General features: G+C 34.5%; 1 protein-coding gene across 3 annotated transcripts in view; it reads left to right on the top strand.

The window, feature by feature from the left end:
- The first annotated feature begins 982 nt into the window (after positions 1–982).
- Positions 983–15,025, top strand: part of LOC124369265 (SPARC-related modular calcium-binding protein 2) — an 89,926-nt gene continuing 75,883 nt past the window's right edge. For 2 of the 3 annotated variants that reach the window (XM_046827186.1, XM_046827176.1), the window contains exon 1: positions 984–1,165. In XM_046827186.1, coding sequence (XP_046683142.1) covers positions 1,091–1,165 — 75 coding nt within the window. In that variant the 5' untranslated portion in view covers positions 984–1,090. Of the gene's footprint in view, positions 1,166–15,025 lie in introns of all 3 variants that reach the window. The other variant, XM_046827168.1, reaches the window with a different exon arrangement.

Raw genomic sequence — 15,025 nt, 5'->3', positions numbered from 1 at the left:
GAGTGCTACATAGAAGCTGTAGACTAGTGTTTTATGGATTTGTCCAAGCCTTGTTAACTTTTTTCAAATCCATCTTGTATTGAAACGACTTCCATGTAACGCTTGCACAATAATAATCTCCGAATTCAGAGCACTGGTGTTATTATTTATAAGGTTCAGTAGCAACTATGCAATTCATGTGAAGAAGATTTTGCACTCGGACTTCAGGACACTAATACACTGGTTTTTATTTAGTCATTCAAATTTTTAAATAGTTGCTTTAATGGGAATATTCCTTTAGGTTAATATTAATAACTTACAACTGCTTCGAATGACCGGAAATAGTGCAGGAAAAGACGTGCGAAAACACCTGTAACAATTAGTATTAAAGTTTTTATGTTTAAACGTTATAGTTCGAAATCCATTTTTAGAGACTTAGTAAAATTCTATTTTGGACAAGCAATTATCTGTTACCAACAAAACCAACGACTGAACAGTAGTAAGGTAGCCTACTTTCCAATAAGTTATGACAGGTTTCCAGCAAGTTCAATACAGTACATAAATGATTTAATAATTTATGAAATTAGTATTTCCTACAGTAACACATGGAGTGGCCGAAATAATTTGAAAGATTCACTGTAGCGGTATGGCACTACTAAGGACATTTTTGTATTGAAATGTACACAATAACTGGCGTAGCCTACTAGTCTTGAGAGGTATCATTCATTAGAATAAATAAAAAATAAATACTATATGTTTGGTTGACCTGTCACTGCACTGAACACTCTGTTTTGCTGGCTACTTTGAAAGTGACTAAGAGAGTAAGAGAGAGAACTGATAGATCACTAACAGGGTGCAGGTGAAGGCTTGTCGGTATTCGGTAACAAAGTGACAGCGACAGCTACAGTAAGAGCGCTCTAACGAGAATATGAGTAACTAAGTGACAGGTATTGTAGAGCGCTCTAAAGGGCATGTCAGTAACTAAATGGATAACAGCAGTAGAGCGCTCTGCCGGAGGTTCCAACAAATCCTAGCAGTCAGTCGCTCCCGCACCGCGGCCGTGATGTGTGAGGAAGTGTGAGCGAGTTGTGTAGTGTAGACTACCGGCAACATGCGCGATCTGACAGTCTCGCTGGGCGTTCTCGCTCTTCTGCTGTTGTGCCTCACCAGAATCGCTCATTCAAAGGTAACATTTTTATTTTCTGTTCAATTTTCCACCAAAATATGTTTGGTATATCAATTTAAAATATATTGCTATGAAAAGTGTAAATTTAATAAAATATAATTTAAACAACAAATTAAATTTACGTAAATATCTTATTAGATTATTGTATTTATTTTATGGATTCATCAAAATGAAGTAAGTTTGCAAACCTTTATAAGCATGGACAACATGATGAAATAAAAAAGACATGATTCTATTTGTTTAAAATTTAAATTAACAGGTTACTAATAAAAAAGCGTGTTTGATTTTTCTTGTATTTCATATTAAATTTGTTCAAGAGTTAGTGTTGTGATTTCAGGGACGCCAAGAAGATTTAGGGTCTTGGGCACTATAATTTTTTGAAGGCCGTGTAAAAAAACTAACATTCGGAAGGAAGCCAAATGCACTTGAAGTTTCTGTTGTGTTCATAACAAACAATGCAATCTAACACCATCATTGATATATTAACTAATATGCATAAGAACAATCAATAACATAATTTTATTTAAAATGTGAACTAGATATGAAGACAGCATTCGGAGTCTTTCCAATATTTTTGGAGAGGGCTTGGAGATATTCGACTAGGGCGATTTTAATCTTAGATCATTAATAAGGTAAAACTTTGCTTATCGATTGAGAAAAATGTTTTAGTAAACTCAATACATTTGCCTTTTGATTTTTTTTAAGTCGGTGAAACGTTCATAAATAAAAAAAGTCTGTAGAATTAGATTAGTTGGTATCAACTAATGTAACATTCGACTAATGCTTTATGTTGAGTTACATTGTTTTAATTTCACGGTCAAAGATGCAGTACAAGCCAGCCCTTTTCTAAAAACAAGAAAGTAGACTAGTTTGTCAATAATTCAAAAAGGTATTGTAAGCATGTAAAGTAATTTCAATCATTTTCAATGCAGGTCAACCAAAGAGGGTGGAAGATAAGGATGTGCATTTTTACAGTGCATATATGACAGGAGGAAATGGCATGTTTTATTAAAAAACTCTATTAAATTTTCTTCTTAATTAATTTTATTTTTTAAATTATATTTAAGATCAAATTCCGTTAGTTGCCCGCAAAATGCCAACTCTTTGTATTGCAGGACATTTTTCTAAATGAGTTTATAATTTATAAAATATAACAATAGTGTTATAAAAGTAGAGCACTGTGTTTGGAGCATTGCGATATTTTATTTTCTTCAGGTGTCGAAAACGTTAGGCATTGATGAAACATTAAAAACTAATTAATATGTGACGATGAACTCGCCAAATTCAAGGTTAACAAGTAGTCAAAAACCCTAAAGCATATATACCTGAGGTTGTAAGCTGTATGACTGGAACAAGTATCAATAATGCCACTGCACAGAACAAGCGCACTGATAAAAACATCCGCAACCTACCAGACAATAAAAGGATAGACCCCAGTCCTCGAAAACGTACTGTTCTATTTCCTATTTGTATTATTAAAGATGGCAAATGTCCGAAATCCTGATATCATCCGTTCAAAACATCCATCGGCATCGAAAATCTTTAAAAAATATTGTATATTTGAAATCTCTCCCAAGCAATTGTGAAATTGCCCCTAGAATTGTATTCTGGATTCTGATAGGCACTATTTCGAGGAATGTTTTTCGTTCGTCGGGTCATCCATCAGTGCGGAAATGGCGCAGCCCGTATTGGGCGGGGGCATTAGTATATACCAGACTGTTTTGAAACTAGAAATACTTTCTGACTTTGTTGAAAAAATTATAAAGTAAACTTTTGCGCACTGCTAACTGAAATTGATCGTATTTATTTTTAAATTATACTTATTTTATTAATTTGTACCCTTGTCGTAGTCAACCGTTCTTTGAGCCTGGTTACAAAAATTGCTCAAAATAACTACTTTAAAATGACTACTTTCTCGTGGAGCAAGTGTATTCTTTTAATCCTTTCTGTCTTTAGGAAGAGCCATAACTATGAAAATCATAAATAGATTAAATTAACAAACACCAGGAGCTCTACGTTAAATCAGATCAATAAGAAACGCCACTTATGATACAATTTCTTTCTCAAATATACGAGTAATAACTGTGATCTCCATACCATTGGATCACCACCCGGCGACTTATAAACCAAAGGTCAGTGACATCCAAAGGATTAGTGCGGTCGTCAAGTTACAGATAATTTACTTCCAATTCCCAGTAGTTTCAAACTAACTACAAAACATCACGTTCATCTACCTCGACAGGAATATATCACCCGTAGCTGCCAACATTGTCATTTAGAAAGTAATGATTTATTAATCTGGCGTTTAGTAGATTTATATTTATGCAATTGGTTGTTACTAAGAATACACAAGAACGCCTTTCAACCCGGATTTTGGGGTATTATACTGTCAGAATTTCCACGAAATGTTTCAGTATGTTCAGGTTTCAGACCTTCCATTATAGATGGAGTCCGTAAAAACGTTACCGTTTCGTAGGTAGCATAAGTGAAACGGGCCTTCGTTCAGGTGTTTTTGATTTGTTCGATTTCTGATTTGATTACCGGTATGTGTGATTTCAGAATCTTAGCAGTGTAAGAGATATTCCCTAAGGACAGACAAATCATAAAAATCCCCTTTTCTGATCGCTTCATGTGGAGTTTAACGCATTTAAATTAGGACTTGTTTTGTCCCTAAGAAAATTGGCTGATTTGACGCCCTTATTCGTGGTATTCTAATTATGGTTGATATTATTATATCTTACTTAAAAGTTTAAATAAAACACATTAAAACCTTGTGTTCAGTTTATTATCAAAGAAACAAAATAGTACTATTATGAATAAAACATAATGTTATCATATTAGATCGATATAAACGTGTTTGAAGATACATCAATCCTCCTCTCCTAATTTGTTAGATACATGTTGTATACATCTGACTTGTAGTGATACGTTTTCTTTCATGTACACACGTTGCACAATTTTAATTGTTCGTCCTATTTGGGATTTAATAATCTATTTATATCTGAAATATTCATAATTTCTTAAATTCAATTGATTAGACTCTTGAGCTATAGTATCTTTGTTCCAACTGTTATAGAGTTGTCGACGCTTTTTGTAGAGAATTAACTTAATACTAATATCAGGTAATATTTACTCTTAACAGACGCTGGATTAATGAAACTGTGCGCTATTCTCTGAACGTACTTGCCATCAAGCCAACATAGAATCTAAACAAGTTGCGAATATTCACAACTTACTTCGTGGAAGAAGAATTGCTCGTTATTCTTATTACGATTGCGTTTTACTGTACTAACTGTGTCATTGCTTATCGCAAACTGTTCAAGAATTAATAATATAATCAATTACCGTATTGGAGTAATTGGTGTTACATAGTTCTTAGATTATGTTATGCTATTTTTTATATTTAACTAACTATGCAATTTAGCGTACAACATTTTAACATAACAAGGCATATATGAACAGGTTAGCTTCGACTTAAAAAAAATAATAAACTCACAATATTCAGGATCAGAGATAAATAGACTATAACAAAACGTGTTATGTGTATAGTTTACGTTACTATTATAATAAAAACAGTCTTTGTGAAATATACATTTTGAGTAACCTACTATAATTCATCATATGTTTGTATATAAATCACCGACAGAAAGGAAAATAGAAAACACAGTCTCAATTAAACATTTCCTCTTAGCACGCTCCGACGGCCAAGCCTGATACTACCTTCGACAGTACATTGCTAAAGCTCTCAGTGACACTAATGTTTAAATCTGCACTCGAGCCTGACGTGCTTAAAAGTGTTAACATTTCCAAACTTTAAGTTTCAGCCTTTAAGGTTTTCAGTAAATTTTACCTACGCCTGTTACTATATACAGTAAGTATTGTAACTTAACTTGGTAATAAAACCTATTGTTGTAGTCTACTACATCGAAATTGCTGCCTGTGAAACGGCTCTAGACATTTAAACAACACATGATACTGTATATACATTTAATCTTTTGTAGGTTGTGTTCACAATAATTTGACGTTTAACTGCAACTGCTACTAGCGAACCCAGTTCCTCGATTTCAGTAAAATGTTTGAATTTTATCAAATAACTATTCCTGAGTAACAGAATGTATAAACCTATGCTATATAATACCGAGACTTGCATAGGCCTATGTTCTGATGCTGATTCATAAGCACGTCATGAGTTAGAGAAAACACTGATAAGCAACCACTAGCATTTTTACATCCTGTTATTACAATATATTTAAGGATTCTTACAATACGTAAATTAAGCAGAGTTAAAACCTGTTGACGGCGTGGTATTATAAATAAATGTAGAATGTAAGAATGATTAAAAAAAACTAATTTTCATATTTTTCCTAATTTTTGTTTTAATATATGATCAGTGATCACGAGCACTCAGTAGAAGACATCTACATCTGCAACAGTCTCAGCTCTTCACTAATATGGGCCTTTCTGTAATAAAAGTACAAAGTTAGTTTGCTTATGCCTGTCTCAATATTAACTCTAAAAAAAGAACAGAAAGAGATAAACGGTTAATTAAACAACTCGATGTTTAGACAGTGTCTATCTCAGTCTGCGACTTTTGTCATCTCGCGGGAAACTAATCGTTAATGTACAATGTTACAGACAAGGTCACGAAAATATCAGCTGTTTCATGATGTACGGCAAATATGTCCAAAGCTTAGTTTAAATCCTCAGATGAAATTAAAAATAATGTCAGGCGAAATAAATGTATAATTTAATTCCAATCAATGAACATAGTGTGTAAAAGAAAATCAATTAACGTATTATATATATATATATATATATATATATATATATATATATATATATATATATATGAATGACGCAGCCACATAATATTGTAATATTTAGCACCGACCACTAAAATGGCCATAGAGTAAACTCCATGACCGAGCCGTCCCGGTTACGTTCAGTATAGCCGAACAGATGGTTAGGAGTAGAGGTTATATCTTCTCTTTTATCATCCCAGTCCCTAACATGGCTCATCGAAGTGAAATTGCTAACATGTTTATTATCCTAGTTTATTGACTATTTTCTCTTTTCTACTAGTGTAAAATCCCAAACTTTTAGTCAAACGTTTATAGCAATTTGTAAATCAAGAAACAAACCCAAACCATTGCTCAACATACAGAGCATTGTAGTCTTCGTACTAAATAGTTCAACTGGAAACAAACTTTTCATCTTTAATTTTGTATCGTGTTTCAGGGAGAAGCACAACTTTTACGTCGATTGGTGTAGGTTTCGCGTATTTAGTACTATATTTCTTTATTTTTAAAGTGCTATGAATTTGTACACTATTTGTCCATGAACGTAGACACTGTTTAGTTCTCGAATCCTCGTGTTTTGACTTTTTCGAAGCCTATCCATAGCAAATGTATAGTTTTCTAAATATATCACGTTGCCCATGGTCCATAACGAACTTTAAAGAAAGCACTGGTTTAGTTGTTTTAATATACGGTGATTCAAAAAAGAGCGCCAGTTTTAATATGTATAGTTAAGAGGTTTAAAAAAATAAAAACTAAATATAATAACATGAACATGTTCATATAAACATCCAATTTTACGTATACAAAATTATGTCATGCACATGGCCTTCTCTACTGCACAACTCTGTACATTAAATTAATTCACTATAACTACATGACAAGTTTACATATCCATATCGCTGACAACCCATCGAACTTCCTCCTTCAAGTCACTGATGTTTCAGGGTTTGTTGGCAAACACCAGCAACTCAGATAACCCCTAAGCTGAAAGTCACAAGGCATCAAGTTACACGACTGTTTTCGGCGAAATAGATATGGAGTCATATGCAGTCATGGTAAATTTCACGTACAGAGTTGTCGGGTACCAGCGCAGTAGAAGAGGCCATATGCATGACAACATTGTTCGTACATGAAATCGGAAGGTTATATGAACACATTGATACATTTATTTTTATTATTTTATGAAAATAAATGTCGTAATTTGGTATATAAATACCGGCGCTTTTATTAAATCACTCTTTACGTTGAACCAAAACAGCTATAATCATCTCACGCAAACCAATAAAGACTAATTCATTATTATAATTGGTACAAATATTTAGAATTATATTGCACATTAAAACAACCCATCGAATAATTTCAACTGTATCTAGAAACTGATACTTGGGACCCACTTCCAAATGATGTAGCTGTAATAATTTGCATATCCTTTTACGAGAATATTTTTATAGTTTTGACCGATATAATACTTTTCTAAGAGTTGTTACATAGATTCTACAACACTATGTGCAGTATTAATAGAGATTTAAATATTTTTCACTGCTTAGTCAATAAGATAGATGCATTCATTTAGAATTTTGAGGATCAAGGATTTAGGGGCTAAATGTTACCGACCGACTCTCTTCCTTATTAATCTGTCGTAGACCACTGACCATAATAGGACGCGCAAAGACAAAGACGGAAATTTCCTTAAACTTAAGTATATTTTACCTCTGATCGTTTGGTTGAATGGAGGAGAGTTCCCTCCAGCTCGTATGAACCGGCCTTGAATATTGAACTGTGAGTGCGCCTGGCACGATAACTAAATCATCACGCACGGCACGGTAGTCTCGGTTTCACTTTCTCAGGAACCTCCTTTGTAGCGACTTGTTTGTAGTCTGTGACGTCACACATTCTTGCCGTACGCTAACTGCTGACACACGATCGACGCGGCTGCGGCGTGTCTGTCTTGTTTCCTCTCATCCTTGGGTCAGTGTTCCAGCGATCGCACTGATCGACCCTTCCCACGCAACTGCCTGTCCAGCTGCTGCCACTTCGAGGAAAGGGAATAGTGTTGAATTTAATTCACAGTAATTCAATCATTAATGCGGTCAGTCTTCTGGTCTTAAGATCCGAACTGTTGCTACCAGGCCGACGTAATCATAATTAATGAAATTTTCCAAGTAGTCTTCAGTGTTTTTTTTATAGTAAAGGATTAAAGGCCATTTTGTTTTAGAATCGGTCTTTCTCTATCACCAATAGATGATTTGGAACCATGTATATGTAATATGTCTGGAATCTGTAGGTGATTGGCCTATCTTTGGGGTATGGGGTACCAAAGCAGTACTGGAAACTGGATAGCCACAGATTGCCAATAAATCCTGTGTTGGGACTTTCAGTAATTTTAAGGGAATGCCCAGTTGCTAGTTAATAAATTGGATCCAAAGAAGTAATAAACACGGCTGCAAGGGTGCTCTCAACTTACCGATCAATATCGTCCTTCATGCGTATTTACCATAAATTACGTAAATGGATTTATAGTTCTTAATAAGGTTCAAGTAATTAATAATTAGTTTTTACACCAGTTTATACCATAATCTGAGTTTACCAGTTCATACCGAGTAGAAACATTGTTAACACAACTAATAACTTGAATATTTCTACGTTAGGTACCGTAAAGGGACATTTTCAGAAATCATACGTTAAACCAAAACTACTAGTATCGTACTATTTGCATAAGTTAGTGAACAAATTAACCACAATAACGTCGGGATCCGAAAACATTAGCTATAGCGAAATTCAGTTACTAAACATAAGATGCAACAGAATTCTACAAATCAGAAGTATTGCAAAGTTGCACACTATGTATAAGAATAAGAAAACCCCTTCTAGACAATCAAGAAACAAATTATTACTTCAACAAAGAAGGCAGCATCAAATAATTTTTTTTTAATCGGTAGCCAGTGATAAAAAACCTTTTTTGGTAATTGTTTTGTCACATTAGTCGTCCATTAGTCAAGCTGAAGCCAATTACGATACAGCTTCGTGCAGCATCAAATCAACTGTAAATCGGATTCAGATTTTTTTTTTAAATCTGTTGACTGAATATTGCTATCCACGACGAGGCCGAAATATTTCAATAAGTATCAACAATGTTTTGACGAGGTGTGAAACAGAAAACCGATTATAAATTGGAAACAGTAAATCTAATTGAAGTATCTTCAATGTCCTAATATTACACAACATTGCATAAAAGTTTTTAAAAACTACTTAATATTGTTCACATGAATCCCTAGCATTTTAAATTAAACGTGCACTTTGTATAGAAGAACTATAGTTTTTTTACATTACGGGCAACATATACGGACACTAAAAGGAGTAAGGAATTATGACATAATGGAAGCTGTTATCTATAGTAGGTACCGCTTGGATCTTCAAGAGGCAACGTCTGTGCCATTGACTGAATTATGGAAAGGAGTTGTTGTTTCGTTGTTGGTTTGCAAACAAAATTTCATAAAAACGGGATAATCTGTCAATAGTTCGTAGGCTACATCAACATCGTCTTTCCGTTATGCACAACCACTTCTTCAATATTATCAGAAATGATTTTATCATTTGCGATAAAATCAGCCAAGACGGAATATAGTTACAAGCTCAAATATGCAAATATCATACAAAGGACTTGCAAGAATAATAAGTCAAACTTTAGAAATAATCAGCAAAATAACTTGAACACAGAAGAAAGGTAGCATCAAATTATTAAAAAGCTGGCAGCCTAATAAAAAAATCAAACATTGTTAGGTCATATTGGTCGTTTATTAGTTGGTCAAGAAACGGCTTCGTCCTCACCCTAACAATCCACCAGTATAAGCGGATATGAATTACTGGCAATTTATCCAAGGTAGCCATATAAACTTCGTGCAGTGGGTAAATTTGTCCACTAGAGCTGCGAGGGGTTTTAATTAAGCGTAGTGCAATTCCGCTAGTGGGAGTTGGTGAATTACGAGAAGTTGATATCATTGTTAATACCTTTCCTGTAATTCTTTCTCCTCCTATTCCAATCCCCTAGTTCACCTGTTTATGCTTTTATAGCTAATTAAAAACCTTGAAGTCTATTCATTGTTATGCATTGTTATGCAAATTTAGTTTTTTGTTAGTATTTTTTACTTGTTGAACTCGAATTACTCTTTCAAATTAGTAAAAGTAAAAGTAAAGTAAAGAATGTCTTATTTTACCAGGCGAAGTTAGGGCTAAGAAGCCCTCTCTAACACTTAACCTGGGGACCAACGGCTTAAAGGTGACTTCCGAACCACCACCAATGACCGGGCAGGCGGGCCGCTTGCAAGGACAGGATCGCTCAGCGGTCACCTGTCCAAGCAGCAGCCACGCTCGGCGTTGCTTGATCTGGTTATCTTGCGATAACCGCCGTACCCACTACACTGCGCCATTGGCTAAAATTAGTATATTATTAGAAAATTAGTATATTCACGTCAGTGTGGTAATCTATATTTAAAAAAGTGGAAGAGTTTGTTTGGTGATGAAGAATTTCATCCACTTATTGTTTGGTAGGGGATGACTGTGACAAGGTGTTTGGAAGTGAAAAGTAAAGTTTATATTTCAAGTCCATTCATTTTATTACACTTCTTATTGTGGCCGAAAAAATCCCAAAGTCTTTCTAAAAAATCAAACCTTTGCAGAGTTAGTAATGTCGACTCTTATTAAAAGTCTCTTTAAATACGTAACCATACAAGGTAGAAGTACGCCACACCAAGTGCCGTAACAGGCTTTGCTGAGGTTGTTTGCAAAATTCCAAATCTATAGCTCATTTCATTCTCGAGATGTCCTGTGGGGAGATGTCCATCTAGTTATTGTCTAGACAGCCAATTATACAGAAAAATTAACACAATAACGGCCCCATCATAGCACTTAATCATGTAGATATTAAATTTCATGCCAATTTTTCAAAGTCTACGTATGAAATCTTCCCAGACATATCTTGACACATGACACATTCAGATCCCCCCCCCCCCATTAAATTGGGTCTCATATCAGTGTTTAAATAATAAAAGTCTACTCACCAAGTAACTATAACATTATTTTGTACACGTTGGGAACATTAGGATACACGTGTTATGTCTGTATGTCACATCTTTGAATCTCTTGAGGGTGTATCAAGTTTGTTTACAAATGTAATTCCTCTACTATATTCTAGTTGTTATCATGGTTACCCATAAGACCAATTTAAAAATATTCATTGATGCTTAGCCAAAATCCTATAGAGTTGACATATACCATCATCAAACTAGGTGTTTCTGATATAGAAATGAAGGTTAATGCACAATATCAAGTCTATACGTCACTTCATTTTCGAGATATCCTGCGATCGACAGACAGACAAAAATGAAAATTTTCAGCTCCACGACTTTCGCTAAAGCGCCCATAAGCCGTAATATTACAAATATTTGTATTTTTAAATTCCACTCAGCCTTGTTCTGTATCTTTTCAGAAATTGTAATTAAAACATAAGAACCTATTTTTGCAATCAGTCGCCCTTGTTGAAGTCCTAGGACTGTTAGTAATCAAGCGACCTACCGAATAGGCCGTACTGACCCTTCTTCCTATCATAGATTGACATCCGGCTAAAACTGGCTCTTCTAATTAAACCGGCGTCGACGTGGTTGTCCTGCTGTACCCTTAGTAATACTGTACTTGATTGATGGAGTCAGCTCGTAGCAGGTCTGAATTTGAACAACAGCAAGATCTCTCCATGCACCCAATCTTGTATGCGTGCTTTTAACAGTGGATTATTTATTTACAATTATTGTAATAACATAAATACAGTTAGATAAAACTGTAGTATATTAGACTATTAAGACTAGTAAATGAAATTAAGAACTAGCTCTTTTATTTGAAAATGTTTCACCAGCGTTAAAGATCAATAGAATCTAAATGGTACATATACACGTAACTCGTCAATGTATTGTTCAAATTCTGTTACACTGTTTCTTCCACTGACTCTTAAAAGCCAGCATAAGGAGATTTCTGTTTGAGGACGGGAAATGCCTAGTTCAATTAGTTTGTCTGTTCCTTTATATTTTTCTGAAAAAGTTGTAAGAATAAGAAAGTATACAAGGGGTATTCAATTATCAGTGACCACCCCTGTCATTTTTAGATGGTTTGACCAATTGAGATAAAAAATTGGTGATTCTTGTAGAGTAAAGATACCTAATTTTTGGCATGTAAAAATGTTGAGGGCGGCTCTCCTGGAGGAGCGCACTCGAACTCGAAAGTTTTCAAATGATAATCCACTCATCGTTGGAAAGGGAATACAAAAAAAAAACGTTTTGGTTACAAACCAAAAGGCACTATCACCGTCTCTAGGTAACGGCCGCTAAATGGTAGATAATGGTGGGGGGGGGGGGGGAGTGCAGCTAATTACAAACGGGTGTGCACGAAACTTGGTAAGTGAGGGTTTTTAGGGTCAAGAAACGCGTATGTAATATCAGTTTAACAAATTGCCCGATCATTTCGAAGATGGCGGCATCAACCAAGCGGAACAAGTGATTATCCTTAGTTTATTTTTGAAAATCGGTATGTAAGGATTTTCAGGTCGAGAAGCACAAATTTGAATAAGGTTGGGGCATAAAAATGGCGGAAAACGACCCCAACCATACCTTTCCATCCACTCAACCGAAGTTTGAAGATAAACACGTCTTTTATAAGCAAAAACAAACTGAACAGTATCTGAAGGGAAACACTCTTAGTTCCACAAAATAAAATGGCTCAACTCAATAAGTACGAGGCCCACGCAACCGTGTGTGCGTCGCAGCCAGATAATTGAAAGTATTTCTTTCATTTATACAGAAGAATACTGTCGATACAATGAGTCAATCACCACGTGGTGATTGTCATTAACCTTTAAACAATTCTTCGCAAACGAAAATTATATTTTAAAATAATAACAAGAAAATAAGTAGAGAGTATTGGAAATGAAAGGAAAAGTGAAATAAATTTCTGCCCCACAAAGTTAAGAGAAAACGTAAAATATATATACTTCATTAAAACCAACATTTTGCAGTCCGCTATGGTTTAAATAAATCAATAAAACATTACACAGGAAATGAAACCACTGAATTTGGAAAATAAACTAAAATAAGCTTATAAATATTGCTCAAACTGTGCTCTGTCTGTCTCCTACCAGTAAATCAGCCTAATTTTCAAATTCCTGTCAGACATTTTGCAAATATCAGGCGTAATATTTGTGTATTCGCCAACTATTCTTTGATGCAGTTCAGGTATAACACGCGGGGGGTTGTGTACACTACGGTCTTGAGATGGCCCCACAAAAAAGTCCAATCGATTAAGGCCAATTGATCACGCTGGCCATTCGACAGGTCCGCGCCGTCCAATCCATCAACGAGGGAGTTATTGATCCAAAAACACTTGAACATCTCTTGTGTAGTTTTTGTTTTTATTAAAATTACAATAACATTCATACAAAATCTGTAGATTTCGTGTATGTGGCAAACGCTCTTGTACTATGATTTGTAGCGCTATCTGTATTGACAAACTTGTCACCTATGATTGTGAGTAAATACATAAGTAAATACTGATTTTACTATTTATAGTAACATTTGTGTTAAGCATTGGTAGACGTGCGTTTTTTCCATCAATATTTCTGAATAACTTCGTCGTCGGTTTAGAAGCGTGTATGCTCTCTCAAGTAATAACAAGTAAGTGGAGTATATAATATTTAAATAAGAAAGTTCAGTATTAAAACCAAAATATAATTTCAAACTTTTATTTGATTAACTTTAGTTAAACCATGTTTTTACATAAAGCCATGTTATATGTATAAAACAATTTGTGTTGACAGTATTATATCGTTCTTCTGATCAAAACCAACGACTGATCAGTGACCTCAGTCGCTTTCCATGAATTCATCGATAACGTAGTAAGCCTCAGATACCAAGAAGTGTTTTAAACCAGCTTTGAATTGTCTATACTGTTTGAATTTTTTATAATTCTGTAATCTGTTTATTAGCCTGACACCAGTTTGTTATGGTTGTCGTTCGAATTAGCTGTTCAATATTGCTGTGCTTTAGTGGTTTCTTATTCTTGATCCGTAAATACTAATGTTCCCGCCTCGGATCGCCACACTCATTTATACAGAACCAATTCTAGGGTATAGAGACAGAACAACGTCAGTAATCCAATATTCCTAAACCCTTTTTTTCACGACTCCTTGGAATGTAATTTAAAAAAGATTCGGACAGTTTTGCGGAATAGTGTGCTCAACCTGCTTAGCTGTTTGACCTTCAAAAATGCCCAAAAATATATTTATTTAGTCTACTAATTTTTTGTTTAAGATTTCAATATAATTTTGATTATGTTCACTGCAAAAAAACACAGATCACAAATATGTAGGATTGAAAGATTCTGAGTCATTTCATAGACTTTCAAGATGTTTGTCTTTTCGTAGGTACGTTTTCGTAAAATCAAAAAAGCAAAATTTAATTTCCTTTTTGCAAACAGTTGGGACTTTATTGTTTTTCTGAAAATTACAATAACAATAATTTAAAATCTCAACCTGTTTCATAAGCTGAAAGTGGCAAACGCCTTTTTCACCGTCATGGTGCGTTCTGTAATGAGCATCAATGATTGTTATTAAATACATGAGGAAGTAAATACCAATTTTACTATTTATAGTAACATTGGTTTACAACTCTATTTTTATTTAATATGCAGTAACCAAAGTCGGTTGCTGTGTTCCTTTTATGAACTGCAAAATTTACAACTTAAGAGTTCTAGCGAAATTATCTATATTGTAGTTAAATCGTTGTAAATGGATTAGTTTAACACATTATACACTGTGATTCACAACTGTACAGAAAAAAGTGTTTTCAATTGCAACACGGTATGGTATTGTGAACATTGAGTTGATTACAGTGGAATGTAGTGATTAGAGCAATTAAAACGCAGCCTGTTTGAGAAAAGTACTCTTGATACAAATTATTAAGTGCCAACAACCTCGACCTCTGCACCCGGTTGCCTATGTCTCGTGCAACGTAAGTTTATTAGA

Source organism: Homalodisca vitripennis, chromosome 1 (genome assembly GCF_021130785.1).
Source record: "Homalodisca vitripennis isolate AUS2020 chromosome 1, UT_GWSS_2.1, whole genome shotgun sequence".
Classification (NCBI taxonomy): domain Eukaryota; kingdom Metazoa; phylum Arthropoda; class Insecta; order Hemiptera; family Cicadellidae; genus Homalodisca; species Homalodisca vitripennis.
This window is presented reverse-complemented; position numbering and strand designations above follow the sequence as displayed.